Here is a 16,456-nt window from a genome sequence, read left to right as displayed (position 1 = left end):
TATGAAACTGATTTTATAATAGACATGGGGTTAAAAAGTCATAGTACCCTGATACAATTTGCTGGTGAGGTAAATACAGAAATCTCTAGAAATTCAGAGCAGACTGAGAAAATAACTGTGGAAGTAAATAATTTTGAGTAGTACAGTAATAGATGTGACATAGTGGAAAGTTGTACATTGGTGACTAATAAAAATATTATACTATAAGCAGAAAGTCATCTTTTGGAAATGACCCAGGAGGAAGAGAAAGCAGAATTTTGATTCTGAGATGATTGTCAGCCATCACTGAGATGTAAATTTAGAAAAAAAAGAAAAAAAAAAAGTGATCTTAGGATATGTCAGCAAAAGTATTTTACAGTAGAGATGGGTAAGTAATGTAGAAAGAAGTAGAAAGCCTTAAATTGAAATTCTAAGCAGGTTGGTCAACTGAGTTCAAGACAGACAAGATGAAACTGAGAAAACACGGAACAGCACTTCAGGGAATGATTAGGGGAATGGAGAGACAGTCATTTGATGGGTCTGGGAGAATGTATGCAGTGTGGTCCAGCAAATCAAACACTAAGAGGGTTTTAAGAGCTGTGTATCAACATATTGAAGGGGAACTTAGGAGAAGGAAGAAAGCTTTTTAACCTTTAAAATTACTTACATATAATCTGTCTATGAAAATCTTTAGGTTGAGGTCTGAAACACTGGGATAGCACATAAAATCCTAGATCTGCCCTCCAGTGACTTGTTCCAGTTCTGGCATCAGAACTGGATGAATTGTCCAAGTCTAAGGAGAACAATGTACAAGTTCTATGTTTGCTTTTTATGATGTAACATGAAACAATTAAAGATGAACTGTTTTCGAATACTCCCATTTGCTAAGTGTGTACGTGGTTCCCTGACTGTGATGATCTCGCAGGGTAACTGTGACCTCCAGACTAGAAGAGAGGAGGCCTCTTATAGAATCATAGAAGCATTAAGGTTGGAAAAGACCTCCAAGATCATCTGGTCCAACTGTATTCTTCATAGATGTCATCTAGTTAAAAGGGCATGACTTAGGTTTTCCCTGGTTCTGTGCATATGTAGGAACAAGTTGGCAGGAGGGAGGGATGTGGAACAGGAGAGCATAGGAAATACATGCTTAGGAAAAGTATATGATGACCACTGAAATGACTTTTCCTTTCTTCATTTTCCATGATTATGGGATAGGTACTGCTGTTAATTATCACACAGAGTTTCTAGTAAGTTGTTTTGTGCTTTCAAATAAACGGGATGCTTTTCACCGGGCCATTTATGAGTTGCTAGAAAGGCAGTATTTACTCAGGAAAATACCCTCATGTCTGTTTTTATGTGCATAGATAAGTAAAGCCCTTATCCAATCTGCTGAAATCAATATTCTCTACGTCTTAAATGAGCCCAAGAGCAAATCAAAACTCAGAATATATATTCAGGTCATTTGTTTTCTGGTTCTGAAGTTGACACAGAGTAGAAATAAAGGGTTTGGGGCAATAGCCTGGTCACATTGACTTACTCCATTTTCCTTCAGCTGTTCTGTTAAAAATCAAGGAGATTATTCATGAAATAGGTTGTTATTCAGTGTCTGTAGTAGTCTTAATGCAGCACAAGGGCTCTGTGCTTAAATGGGAATGAAAGATCCATATTGCCAGAATTCAAAATGTCCAGATTTCACTCGTGAGGTCAATTACTTATTTTGAAATGTGAACAATTTTCTGCTTGAAATAATGGAAATGATCAAGCCCTATTAATGTACAGAGCTATGGCTAAAACAGCATACACTGACTTTTCACTGGCATGCAAAAATACATGTTATTTAGTTTGTATTTTATTTTAGAATTAAATATAGATAGATAGATAGATAATGTAATGTTCTGTGAATAGGACCCAGAAGTGACAAAATGTTATTTAGCTATTTATTGGTTTCCAGAATGAAACACATGTAAATACTGAAGTTAACTATACAGGCAGAAATGGAAATATTCAATTTATGGAGTTGGGGCTGTTGAAATGTGTAAGTATGTATTTACAGATTTTGTCACTAGGTGAACTCTGTTTTTTGTTTTGTTTTTTCCTTCCAGTTTGCTCCCAGTATTCTAGAGGAGTTTTTGCCATTTTTGGACTATATGATAAGAGATCAGTACATACCTTGACCTCATTCTGCAGCGCCTTGCACATCTCCCTCATCACGCCGAGTTTCCCCACCGAAGGTGAGAGTCAGTTTGTGCTGCAGCTGCGGCCATCTCTGCGAGGAGCCCTCTTGAGCTTGCTGGATCACTATGAATGGAATCGCTTTGTCTTCCTGTATGACACAGATCGAGGTGAGTTGCAACCCAGCTTTATTATCTTTTTAGTTCTATTGATTTTTGCAAAAACTGTACATTTTTATATGGTATTGAGAGACTGGGGAGTCAAATTTTAAAGAGCCTTTGAGTTGAAATACCTTTGACTGAGTAGCTCTGTGGCTGAAGGAAGAATTCCTTAGCCTGCAAATACTGGAAATACTGGAATATACTGCAAATACTACAAATATTGGATGCAAATAGGATGCAATTGACCAGCAGAAGCCTGCATTTTAAGTCGTGAATGCTAAAACATTTTAATTAATGTTAGTGAAACAAACAGTTCAATAAGCAGATTTGTACAGATCGGTTCACTTTTCAGCTCACTTCTTAAGTGACAGCAGTACAAAGGAGTTGAGAGGACCAGCCACGTTTTTGCTGCATCTGCACTGGTATAAGCTGAGATGTGAGCTCATTTGGCCTTTCATGCTTTGGGAGGTCAAGGCAGAGGCTCACTGAATGTGAGGCCCTCAGGCTGCAGCAGAGAAGTGAAGGTAGGAGATGTATCTACATGGCAGCAGCAGGAGAGGATGACGCAGTAGCCATCTCTGTCCACTGCTCCTTTCACGTGGAGTTATCTCTGCAATTGACCTTGCTTTTACAAAATTCACGGTGCATTACAAAAGGCCACATTTCCTGTTCACATCTTCCATTCCACATCCCAGAGCATCTCAGAACCTTTTAAGTGGTAGAAAACTGCAAGTGCATCATTGCACCTCACCACTTACTGTAGGATTGTGAAGTAAAATCTCACATTCTCCATGTTGTGCATTCATTCTGTTGGCAAAGCACTTTGAGTATGGAAGAGTATTTAGCCAACACGGCTGAGCTTCTGTGAAAGAGGCAAGGTTTTTACGTTGATGGCTTATTTTCAGGGGAAAAGTGAGTGGCATAGCTGTAGTCAAATAATTTTTTTACTACAGCTGTTTCAATATAGCTCCCCATGTGGACAGGCTATTCTAAATTGAAGTGGCTTTATTCCAGTGTAATTATTCTGCAGTAGAAATAGGGAATTTTACTGACCTAACTAAATCTGTTTAATTATTTGATTATGGCTGTAGAAGTCAATTTTCTTGTATATACGAGCACTACATTTTAGTGAGAATTTTGCTTGAAACTGCCTAAATACCTGAATTTAAATAAAAATGATTAATGTGCCATAATGAAAGGGCTTGCATTGTTCCATAATTGTTGGTGGTTTTTTGTTTGTTTGTTTGTTTGTTTTAAAAAAAAAAAGGGTTGTGTTTTTTTTTTATGTTTGCTGGACCAACAAGGGAGCTCTGGGAAGCATTATAGAACACACTAGGTAACATACCAGAACAAGTCCAGAGAAGGGCCACAAGGATGATCAAAGAGATGGATGGAGCACCTCTCCTGTGAAGACAAGATGAGGGAGTTGGGGTTGTTCAGCCTGGAGAAGAGAAGGCTCCGGGGAGACCTTAGAGCGGCCTTCCAGTACCTAAAGGGGGCCTACAGGAAAGCTGGGGAGGGACTCTGTCAGGAAGTGATAGGACAAGGAGTAACAACTTTAAATTACAAGAGGGAAGATTTAGATTAGATATGAGGAATAAATTCTTTATTATGAGGGTGGTGAGGCACTGGCACAGGTTACCCAGAGAAATTGTGGATGCCCCATCCCTGGAGGTGTTGAAGGCCAGGCTGGATGGGGCTTTGAGCAACCTGGTCTGGTGGGAGGTGTCCCTGCCCATGGCAAGGGGGGTTGGAGTCAGATAATCTTTAAGGTTCCTTCCAACCCAAACCATAATGTGATTCTGTGATTCTATAACTGAGAAGAGAAAAACACAGTGAATTTAAAAGCGTTCTTACTCAAAACAGTAATGAGGAGCAAGAAAACAAGCACGCAATTATAGATGTGATCCTACAAGTTCAACAATTTGTCAGGAGAAGTGCACAACCTGCAGTCACCTTTCTCATCTAAATTCACATGCTTAATTAGATTGAGACATTATTTTTAAGCATGCAATATCACACCAAGGGCAGTTACAGAACATCATCTATAACAGTATGGTTAATAAATGATTCCTATGGCACTGAACTCAGCAACTCTGAACACATTGGTGTGTCTTTGATAAAGAGATGACACTTGCCAGCTGGATGCAAGGAGTGCTACACTGGATCATCTCTTAAAATCTGATTAGGTCTTGTGACTCTATTTAATGCAGGAGAAAATAAGATTTGATGTACCTTTAAGTAGTAGGATGACTGTAAAGATATATCCTTGATGAATAATTTTCACTACCATTCCACAACAGAAATTTTGAATGCAGAGTTCAGATATGATAAGAAAAAAAATATAAAAATAAAAATAAAAATAAAGGAAAAAAAATAAATATCATCTTTTGATTCAGTGTAATCAGAAATATATATATATATTTATATTTATATATTGATGTTGAATTACATAGGATCTCTGTTAGTGAGGCTGGAACTTAGTCATGTCTAGATTTTTGCTAAAGATACTTCCAGTCCATGCCAGACACTTCCCTATCTCTCTGAGAAGCTCCATCCAACCAAACTGTAGGAACAGGAATCACTTTGCCTTTTGTTTTTGACACCGGGCCTGCAGACTGTTCTTTGCAGCTTAACCAGAAAACTATAAATAAATTCTTACGCAGGAAGGTAAACAATAAGTATAAATTCCAGCCAGACATAGTAGCTGTTTAGGAAGAGGGCAGCATTTAGGGGTGTTGTTCTCAGACCTGCTTTCCCAGCGTTTTCATCCGACTTGCTTCTTGCTTCTCTTGCATGCAGCTCAGTTGCTGCTTGCTCTTAAGGGGTGAACATTTAATTTCAGGTATTAAGGTGGGTTCTCTGCTGTATTACTCTGTTTATCTCTGGACAGACACTCAACTCCCTGTAGAACCCCAGTCTTTTTGCTACCGCGGGTGTCTATGTTAAGCATTTTAGTTCAGGTCAGGAATGCACTTCTGCTGCAGCTCTCCAAGTCATTGCCACATACCACACCTGGGTTTATGCCGTGGAGTTGTCTTGGTGCTCACAAACTCCAGTGAGGTGGTGGCTTCAGCCAGTATGTTAAATCTCCTTTTCTGACATTCTTTCAGTGTTGTCGTCTGGAAAATCACTGTCCTGTGACAGAATGCAGATAGTAGGAAGAATGACAAGGCTACAAAATGAATTGTAACTAGCAGGGGACATTACAGGCTTTGCAAAAAACATCAGACCTGATGACAGAAAATGCAACTCGTTACTTAACAGGGAAGGTGAGCAAGTAAGAAGGAGGTTAAAACCTCAAAGGCCCTTTGGTTTCAATACATCCTTCTTTCTCCTACCCTCCCTCCATAAAAAGATTTAATTATGACCTGGTGCTTAATACAATTAATGTAAACAGCAATTACTATTAACAGCAAGGTGCCAGGAACACAGACAGAACAGGGAAAGAGCAGGCTGAAGAACACTCACACAAATTACACAACACATAGCAAGGAAGGCCTAAAATGAAAGCCATGCCTTCCTGAGATACCCAGAGGAAAAGGGAAGTCCCATAGAGGTAAAGTGCTCAGTTGATACTTGATGTCATCATAAAGGAAGATAAATGAAAGGACCAAATGGGCAGACCAGTAGAACATTTGGTTTATATATGTTCTTTCATTGTGATTGAGAGGTATTTGTTTTATAAAGAGGCAGACAATCAAGTGGGAATGTGCATCTGTAAATCACTGTGGCATTTTTGACGGGGCAGAGGTGTGCCTAGGGTGGTGTTTTGCTAGTTGTTGACAATAATTTCTAGCATCAGAAAGCAAAAGTTGGAGCCTAAAGCCACAGAATAAAGTTGGAGAAGTTTGTGTGAGGTGTGAGAAGCTGTTTAAGCTTGTGTTAGCTGTCCATGCTGTGTGCAGCCGTGCTGAGAGCTGGGATGGCAGCAGTTGCTGGTAAAATTGCAGGTGTTACCCGGAGCTAAGGGAGCCCGTGGTGGAGACAGTCAGAGGGGCTGTGGGGCTGCAGGGGACACCAGGGAGGACTGCAGTTGTTTAGCTGGGAGGTGCTTTCACCAAAGTAAAGCAGCCATTTGAATCCAGCCCTGTTTCCCAGCAAGAGTTGTCAGTCCCTGACTGTGACTAAAGAGCAGGAGGGGGAGAGCCACCAGCTGGCCTAGCAGTTGGCTCAGCAGAGGCAAGGACTGTAAAATAGTTATAGTTCTCCTCTAGAAATTAGGCATTGCATGTGAGCTGTTTATGTACTGTGTTGTGCTGTTTTATTTTTTTCTTTGTTCCTTTTAATTACATAGTGTTCATTAAACCAACTCAGTCATGTTTGCAGGTGAGAAAAATCAGCTCACTGTGCACAAGATAAATTTAATTTCCCTACATTTCTGGACAGTGTTTTTATAGCAACTCCTTTAAAGTTGAAGCCATTTTATTTTATGAAAATCTAAACCTGGCAGAAGAGTTACACAAGTGCTGATGGCCTGTTCAAATTAATCCTATGCTACTTAGAGTAGCAAAATGCAAGCTTTTATCTTTTGAGCACTTGTGGAGGATTGGTGAGGTCTCAGATGTCTGGAGAAAGTAAAGAAAGGTATAGGAAATGTATAGCTCTCCCTCTTTACTTTGAGAGAGATTTTGGAATTGGTTATTAATAATCAATTTATCAGGCTAATCTAATTTTCTCCCTTGGCAGAGTAGCTGTCACAGCAGTAAGTGGTAGGTCTGGTGTAACTTTGTACCTCCTGTGATGATGCCTCATGCCTGAAACAGAAAACAGAAAAGCAACTATAGCCTGGTGTCTGGAAAATTAAGAAACCATACCCTCAAATAGTTGTTAATGACACATGTTAAAACTAAGAGTAGTTCTCAGATGAGGTGTGAGGAATTTGTCTTTGCTCTAGTCTAGTGAACGTCCAGTGTGAAGTTGAGGAGAACAGCTTTTGTGGATGCCCAGCCTCAGTGAGTTAAACAGAGTGATGCAAGATAAGTTGAAAGTGATCTTGCTAGATCAAGGAGGTGAAGTATGATAAAGGCTGTGCAAAGGTTAAACTTAGGAGGGAAGAACCAAAGGTACAAAGTGCAGAATAACTAGCTTGACACTAGTATGAGAAATATTTCAGGAGTGGTGGAGAGCCTTAAAAATAATGCAATTCAATAATGTTGTACTGTTTCCAAGAAAGTAGATATTATATTGAGATTTAGGGAAAAAAAAAATTGCGTGTGGGAAATGGAAGCTGGATGTTGCTCCCTCTCAGCTGGCTGAAATGTTGGGTTTCACACTTCAACAGCAAAGATAAATATCTGCTAGCTGAGGAAGTGGAATGGAATCTAGTGAATAAGGCACACAGAGGATGTGATGCTGGCAGTACTGTGTCTCACCATTTTTTCCTTGGCATTTGAAAACACTAGGTACTGTTCCTAGCTGCATCAAAGGCGTTTGGTATGAGCATGGAGCAAGGATCAGGCATCTGTTGCTGGAATGACACTGTTGTTACTGTTGACCACATATAGATATCACATACATAAATTTCAAGAGTCCAGAGGAGAGGAATAATATGAAAAAAAAAAAAAAAAAAAAGAAATTAAAAGCATGATCTGTGGGGGGAAAAAATAAAAAAAATAAAAAAATAATCTTAAAGAACTGAGATCATTCTCGGAGAGAAGGTCTGTTGAGGAGCAAAGACCAGTTCTTTTTTGTACCCACTGAGATCAAGGAAAGAATTAGAATTATTTTGCAGGAAGGCAGATTTAGGGTGTTAATAGGAAAAGTGTTTCAGCAAGGTCAGATAAGCGCTATAATATACCGAGGAGATTGTGGGAATTCTTACCATTGGAGGTTTTAAGGAAGAGATTAAAAAATATCTGCAATGGTGATCTGCTTTACTACATCCTGCGTCAGATGATCTCTTAGGTCCCCTCAGGATTTATATTTATGTAATTTTCATGATTTGTCCAGGAAACTGGGAATGGTTTCTTCACAGTATTTGAAATAAAGTACTGTGAAAAATTAAGATAACTTAATTTTTTACTATGGAGCAACTTTCGATAATATATTATTGCTATTCAATTATATATATAGCCTTTGTAAAACATTTAGTATGTTCCGTTATTCAAAAATCAGATCAAAAACATTCTAAGTGACTTAAGATAAAAACACTGTAAAATCAGGTCAAAGGACTATAATTATAATATGGCACTCAATAAGTTGAGTTACTGTTCGCTGAGCATTCAGAAACTGCAAGAACTGGCCCTACATCAAGCATTACTTGATATTTTTACTGTGCTTCTGAACAAATTTGTCAATGTCTTAATAATGAAAAAGAGAATAATATTATAGCAAGCTGGAAAGTTATTTCAATATTTAGCTCAATTGAAAGAGCTAGACTGCTGAAGCCAGTAACAATCTAGAAATACAACCTGTGTATTTATCTGCATAAAAATACTGAATAGAGATTCTTATTAGTGAAATAAGTTCAAAAGACCAAGTGCTGCTAATAAACAACAAATTGAAGATGAACATGCAACACAGTACTGCCAAGAAAAAGGTTTTGCTACTAAGTGCTGTTTAATTACTGATTGTGTTCTGCATAACACTGTTGAGCCTAGACCTATAGCATTCTTGCCTTAAACTGCTAGAATGTCAGGGTGTTTAGGTAAGCCTGAGAAACAGCAATTACATACTGGTTCATAGGGAAGATTAAGTTAGCAACCTGACTTTCTTCACTTGCAGTGATCTGCTTGGTCTTGGGTCCTTTCTTTCATGATGTTCACCAAGAAGAGTTTGCAAGGTTTCCCACAACAGGCGTTTTTCATTCTGCCAACCTTTGACAAAATGTCCAAGAATAAAAGCGAAACAGAAGCTCATGACTGTGTCCACTACCTGAAAATAAAGTTTCTATCCGCAGTGTGCAATTATTTACCAAACTTTTGTGAAACAAAGAGCAGAGATGTCATGGCATTGAAAAAATATTGAAATGATGTCTTTTAGAAAACAAACAGCATTAGATAACTGGTCTCATTGCTTTTATTACTACTTGTATTTTATCGACATTTTATTGACTACTCTGACATCTGGTCTGTAGGTTTAAAATTTTGGGTATTTTATGTCTTTACAATTGCTGAGATCAAGATCATCAGTGTTCTCAGCATGTCAGCTTTTTACATATTTCAGAGTAATTTCATCAATCAGGTCCAATGGTCAAACTGGTTTGGAGATTTCAGTAGCCCTAATACATGCCAGGGAGTAAGTTTTCACTTATGCTGTAGGTGAACAGAAAAAGAATCCTCACCAGATGTGTTAAAGAAGCCATTTGTCATCATCAAAATGGGCATCTAGATGGGCAGTGGATCGTGTCATACATATTAGGATCCAAGTACCACTGTGTTTGTTGGTTACCAAAGTCATGTTGTAATTTTGTGCAGGCTGATCTGAAATGATACATGGAATGTAGAGAAAAAGTTTATAAAATATCAGTGAATAAAGAACACTGCAGTAAGTTTGTCAGCCCCTTCATATGATCTGCATCTGTCTATACTCAGTAATACCATGTTTCTAATGGAATAGACCAATCTGCCTCATCCACTGATAACTGGTTTGTAAATATTTAGTTTTGCCAATGTTAGCTCGTTCGTAATTATATCAGCAACATGCCAGCTTGTCGTCATCTTCTCAGCAGCTGATAACAACTTGAAAATATAGGTAGTAAGTGTACACATGAAACAGAGATGCATCTGCGTGAGTAAAAATACTATGACTTTCCATCTTTCCCTTGTCTTACCACCAAAGAGAAGCAATAATGATAAAACAGCACTGAAATCTAGTAATCAACTCAGAATTCACTACATAGGAAAATCTTCCAAGGGCTTCATTAAATAAAAGTACTCCTCTTGTTGATTAAAGTTCTTGAACATTCAGCAAAGGTGGTAATACAGAAAATAAATATATAGAAATAAAAAAAAAAAGATCATTAGGTATACAGATGAGTACCCTGACTTTGCTATTCCATATAAGATGTGGATCGAACTTAGCTGCATCAGTATGCTTTGGTCATCTAGCTAAACACTCAGAATATGCAGTATAACCTAATGTGAAAACACCATAGAAATATATCAGTCAGGAAACATTAAATAAAGGGCTGCCCATTATCTTCCTGATAGAAAGAATTTGTTTTGTGTCTTGTGTCCACAGCTATGTCTCTGGCTTCTGTATGCTTTCCTATTCCAACATCCTAAAGTAAATAGCATTTCTATTTCCAATGGGTTGTTCTAATAATTTCAGAGCAATTGCATCTCCAGAACCTGGCACAAACAATTAATTTGTTGTTACCTGTTTATGTAACACCTTCATTTACATGGAAACATGTCATTTTCAGCTGTTTGTTACACACACATTCTGTATTTTACTTGAAAGCAGAACAATGTAATTCTGAATATATGCTTCCACTTATTCTCTGAAAAGAAAAGTTAACTTCAGATGCTCCTACGACTTATGAATACTGTTGTGGCTCAACACATTTCTGAGTACATGCTGTACCTGAATACATTAGTAGACATTGTTCTGAGAAGCATTTTTTTTCACTTGCTCCATATAAATAAGTCATAAATAAAAGCACTGCAAACCATATGTTGGGATCTGTATGCTGTAAAAATTAATTTTGTGATTATTTCATACTATATAAGAATGGGTAATTTATATGCATACTAATAGGATTTATATTTACTTTTTCCATAGATTAAATAAACTCCCTCCAGAAAACAATGCTTTAAGTAGAAATTAATGTTGTGATTTACTGATTATTTAGCTTTCTTGCTACTCCGCCTTTTGTTACATAGATATATATCAGTGATATCACCATTGTCAAAAATCTGCAAAAAAATGTCTTTAGTGAAGGGACTGCAGCAACCTTACATCAGCATAGCCAAGAGCATCGTTTCTAAGTATGAGGCTGTCCTATGTTTCCACTACACATTGGTCAGTATTAGTAGTGCAGACAGTTGATAGATACAACAACCAGCAATGCAGACCTCTAAAGAAGACCTTGAAAAGACTCAGACGAGGAAGCCAGCCACACATCCAAATGCTTGTGCTTCAGAAATTTACTTCAGTGCAGACATCTGAGTCCCGCAGCTGCTGTACATAGCCTTTTATATGGCCACAGGTGTTGGCTTCAGTGCTGGAGCACAGAGTGGTAGCAAACAGAGGGGAGTATAGTCGATGCTGCCAGAGACCAGACATAGTGCCAATTTAATACTGAATGTAAAACAAATACTCGTGCCAATTTGTTTCTAAATGCATTTTTAGTTAGAAAAATTAGCTTGTTTTTTGAGACATTATCTATGTGTGGATGAATGTTCCAAGTTTTAATACAGTATAAAGCAGGCTTTTTAAAAAAATAATAAATGAACAAAATATATATTTACAAATAGCCATACAGCATAGACTTACAAATATCAAAACATATGATTCTATTGCTTTTTGCTGTTATTGTTTAAAAAAATAATTAAATTGTATTAGACCAATTCTTAATGATCTCTCTCTCCATGGCATATTTTGTGATACAGTTATCCCTTATGTAGTACAAGTGACTTCTAGGGCACTGCAGCAGGAAGCAAAGGTAATTCAGCATTAGAGTATATTGTGAAGTAAATCTGTATGTTTATATCTGGTCCTGGACATTCTTAATTCAGCTGATTGATCTGTTATTGTATCATCTATGCAGTCTGTAATTTCAGAATTACATTATCTGCTCTTGTGAAGAATGTATATTCCAGTGCATTCAGATTTTCACTATTTTGAGATACATTTTGCCTGTAAAAAGGCATTTCCTTCATTAATTACAGCTGAATCCTATTTACATACATATTTTTACACATAATTTGTCTTTGCTCAGTTCTGAAAGGAGAGGCGGAAGTGTAGAGATCCTTTTAAGATTGACTACTTATCACAGTACTACAGATGCTATTTCTGCCTCTGCACAGGAATCTCCTGCACTAGTATTTACAGATAATAGCATTAACAGATGCTTCTGTTACCAAAACTGCAGTGAATGTTTGAGGTGTTTAGCATTTTGCAATTAAAAAGAGAGTTACCAAAGGATCCTTCAATTGTAAGGACTCAAAATCTTTCTTTGTACCACCGCCTTGTTGGGTTTTAATATTAATGCACACCTGGATGCTGCAGGAAGTTTTCCTGTGGACAAAGGACATGTATTTTCTTCCAGTTTGACTTGGATTGCAAATGGCCAACATTTAAGGTAGTTTTGAAGATCTGGGCATAATAAATGACAAAAGTGCCAGGAAAGAGAAGTGGGAATACAAAACTGTGGTTGCTAGTCTAGATCCCTGGAACAAATAGGCATCTTATGTTAATCTGTCATTTGGTAAAAGAAACTATCTGGGGAGTAAGGGCCTGTATCCTAGATATTCCGTCTCCTAATGGAGAGCCCTGCTCAACATGGGACAGCTGTTACTCTGGAAGGTCCTGTATAGACACTTATTTCACAGAAGCTATTGGAGCTAATTTTTCTCTGTAGGCAGTTCAGAGTAAGAAAACTAAATAAAAAATAGTCAGTGTAGTTATACTTTACAAAAACTGGACGTGTAAAGATAATAAGCAGTACTTTTAAGTGAGTTTATTCAAATAAGTTCATCCTAACAGAAATGTAGATTTTTGTTATGAAATCATTTGATTTGTACTAATGAAATCAAGTGGAAAAGACAGTTTGCTTTCTAAGTAAATTTGATAAAACAAAGGCTTAATATATTTGTGTATTCACATATTTTCTTCACGTTAAAAACAAAATACCCTATTTAATGGGATAGGTAGTTTCAAATAGATCTGATTACTCAAAATACTCTTAACAAACTTCAGCTATTGGAGTTACATATGCCTACTTTGCCTATAGAGTTTAGATTTGGTAGGATAAAGGAGGTCATGAACCTGACCCTCAAACACAAATGACTATTCCAAGCACAGACCTATCAGTTACTGTTGGTTGTCTTCTTTTTGTGTGTGTTGATGAGATGGATGGCATTTTATAAGTTTGTATATGTACAAACAAGTATGTGTGTGCTTATATATGCACAATAATAGTTATATTTCCTGGCTTTGTCTGGATGCAGAACAGTTAAAATCATTTAAGTCTCAAAAAGCTTCCTGTTTTAGAAGCGCAACTCATACTACTGAAAAGTCTTCTAGCAGTAATTTTAAATTTTCTTTTCTTTTCTTTTGTCTAATTTGTATTTTCATTTTCATTAAGCATTGCTTTGAAACCAAACTTCTTCTACAATGTTTAGCTAGTATGTCTCAACATCCTCCATGTTTTATTTCAAAAACTGTTTCGAACAGGAAATTCATCTATACCAGTTTTGTCCTATGACAAGTATTCTGAAGTTTACTTTTCAAAGAAATGATGATTGGGGAAAAATCTCATAGCTAATTCTCTAAAATAGTTGTTTTACTGGAAAAGAACTGCCTTTCTCTGAAGTGTTTATTTCAAAAAACTTTTAGAAGATCAGTACAGTATTGTATATATCTTTTAGGTTCTGCCTTGTATGAGAATGGTTTCATACCAAATTGTGAGAAGATGAACTTTCTCCTCTGGACCAGAATTTCCAGTTTTGGGTCCCTAATCCCATGTCGGAGTCATGGGCTGTGTATAGTGCTGCACCAACTTTATCTTCTTTAACTTCATAAACTCTGCTTGATAGGGCCTCCCAAAACTCAGTTTTTTTGTTCCTCACATTTCCACTGATGCAGGGAGGTTTAATTACCTTCAACTGTGTTATCTCATGAATCGCCTTAGTATCTGCTTCATTGCTCTCTGTATTTTAAACTTTCATATATTTTCCCAGATTTATTTGCTTGATTCCTCATTTCTTTTTGTCTTTGATCACTTTGCATTGGATTTCTTTTCTACATCTTCTTCTACTTCATTTCCCAGTAAGCCTGATTCATTTTCAGCACTGGCACATTATTTGAGAGCCCTGGAGCATCCTATTGGCTTCTATTTCTGTTTCTACTGTTCACAATTGTCACAGGCTAAGGTTTTTAGCTTGAAATATTTTTTTAAAAAGTGTAACAGGAGACTTAAAATTAGTGTCTGTCTTTGCCTGCCATGGAGGAAAAAAGTGCAGCTCTGTTTCCAGGATAAACAAATAGCTATCGGTATATCTCAAAGGATTAGCACTCCAATTTGAATGAAATGAAAAAGAAAAAAATACGGACTCGTTTTTATTTTAAATCAGTTTAGAAAAAGAATTAATTCAAGTTTTGCTTTACTTTCATTATTGCTGCTAAAAATGTGGATGGAATTCACATGCATATATCACCAAACAGCAAAAAGAGAGGTTCACGAACTGCATTATCTCTTGTATCCTCAAATGCACTTCCAAGCTACCAGACAAGAGTGGTAATAGGAAATGCATAGAGGTGCAGTATTTTGTCTGTGCTAAGAGCTGAATTCACAAGTAGTTTAAAAGCCAAATTACATAATCTCTCCTCCCGCAAGTCAGGCACGTTGCGGTAGCCACCGCACAGCTGCTGGCCTGGGTGGCATCCAGGCAGACACAGTCACAATTGTCTCTTTTCATCTGGGTCATTCTGAATTCCTTCAACAGGAAATGGAATACAAGCAGAAAACTTTTAAAAACATCCCAGACATGAATCAACAAAAACCCGGAACATCTGCTCATCAAAGCTCATCAGAAAACAGTGTATTTTATTTACACTACTCTTCTGGATGTACTTAGAATGCCTAATGAGATTAGGGATCACTGGAAAATATTGCTGGTATGAAGTGTCCATTTCACTTTGCAGATTACAGGCATAATCTACACAAAGTATCTGAAACAATAAATCATATCCACAGGCACTGTAATTTTATGTATTATTTATTCTAGTGGAAAGTGATGCAGTTTTATTAAATCCACAGTTGGCACCAAATCCAAGCTGGCCAAAACCAGGTACAATATTTTAATCAATATTTCAATTTCTTTTGAAGATAAAATAGTGCTAGCAAATGAGAGTAGAAAGTGCATTTAATAAGTGGATTCAGCAAAAACAGTGAGGAGCAGTTTCATTTATAAGGAAATGTAGGGTCAGATACTCAGGTAGACAAGATTAGCATAACCTACTGACTGCATCCTGAACTACCAGGGAATCAGGCTACTGTATTTAAACATTTATCACTATATAACTTTTCTGATCCATAATCAGTCCTCATTCAGGATTTATGAATCCTCATGTCCTTGTGAGAGGTCTTAACTACTGGGGCAGTTCTAATTTCAGCTATTAGTTTACTTCTCCAGAACAAGAGCTCAGTTACATACCCTTATTTTCAGCGGTTTGTATTTTTGTAGAGTTACATGCTATTACACAGGGAAGTGTTTAGCTCAAAGCTGAGTACTGAGTTATCTGAGCTACTTTAATTATTTCAGGGAGAGGTTCACCTCAGCTATGGTGAGGAAATGTTGGCTTACAGTGACTGTGCTAGTTTGTGACCTTGTCTTTGTGGACTCCCTTACTTCTCTGTGTATCGGAAGGAAAATAAATGCTTCTTTTGCAAGAGTAAGATTGCTGGGGAGGGAAGAAGCTATTTTCATTTTACTTGCCCACTGACTCCTGTCTTTTTCAAGCATCGTAAATGGTGCCTATCACTTCAGCATAGCGTTTCCTCAGAGGCTTTTCTGTTTATGATCATAGCAAAGCATCTTCCATAGCGATGAGTGCTTTTAAAGGAAGCCAGCATAGCACCCTGGTCACTCTTTAAAAGTCAACTTGGAAATTATGCAGTTTTCTCCAGAAGCAACACTGTCATAGTGTTGGTTTGGAGAAAAAGGACAACAGCATTGATGAATGACTAGAGCAGCTGTAAGTCACATAAGGGGTAATTATTTTTTGCAAGTGTGGAAAGGAATTTTATTCTGTATGTCTGCTGTGTAGCTACAAAATATTGCTGTCAATGCCAAAAAGGATAAACACCTGCTAAAGGAACTGTGGAGAGGATTATCTCTCTTTCTTATGCATGCACTTATGAAATATGTACTACACATTGGACTGTCTCCAGCTTTTTCCTCTTTCTCTCAGTGTATTTCTAGCCATTGAATCAATTGTTCATCCTCTCTGCCTGACCTGTGAAAAATACATCT

General features: G+C 37.4%; 1 protein-coding gene across 8 annotated transcripts in view; it reads left to right on the top strand.

The window, feature by feature from the left end:
• Positions 1-16,456, top strand: part of GRIA4 (glutamate ionotropic receptor AMPA type subunit 4) — a 225,517-nt gene that overhangs the window by 73,983 nt on the left and 135,078 nt on the right. For all 8 annotated transcript variants that reach the window (XM_040544140.1, XM_040544136.1, XM_040544137.1 and 5 more), the window contains exon 3: positions 2,082-2,321. In XM_040544140.1, coding sequence (XP_040400074.1) covers positions 2,082-2,321 — 240 coding nt within the window. The remainder of the gene's footprint in view (positions 1-2,081; positions 2,322-16,456) is intronic.

This window comes from Cygnus olor, chromosome 1 (assembly GCF_009769625.2).
Source record: "Cygnus olor isolate bCygOlo1 chromosome 1, bCygOlo1.pri.v2, whole genome shotgun sequence".
Taxonomy (NCBI): domain Eukaryota; kingdom Metazoa; phylum Chordata; class Aves; order Anseriformes; family Anatidae; genus Cygnus; species Cygnus olor.
The sequence above is the reverse complement of the archived record's forward strand: the minus strand, read 5'-3'. Positions and strand labels throughout refer to the sequence as shown.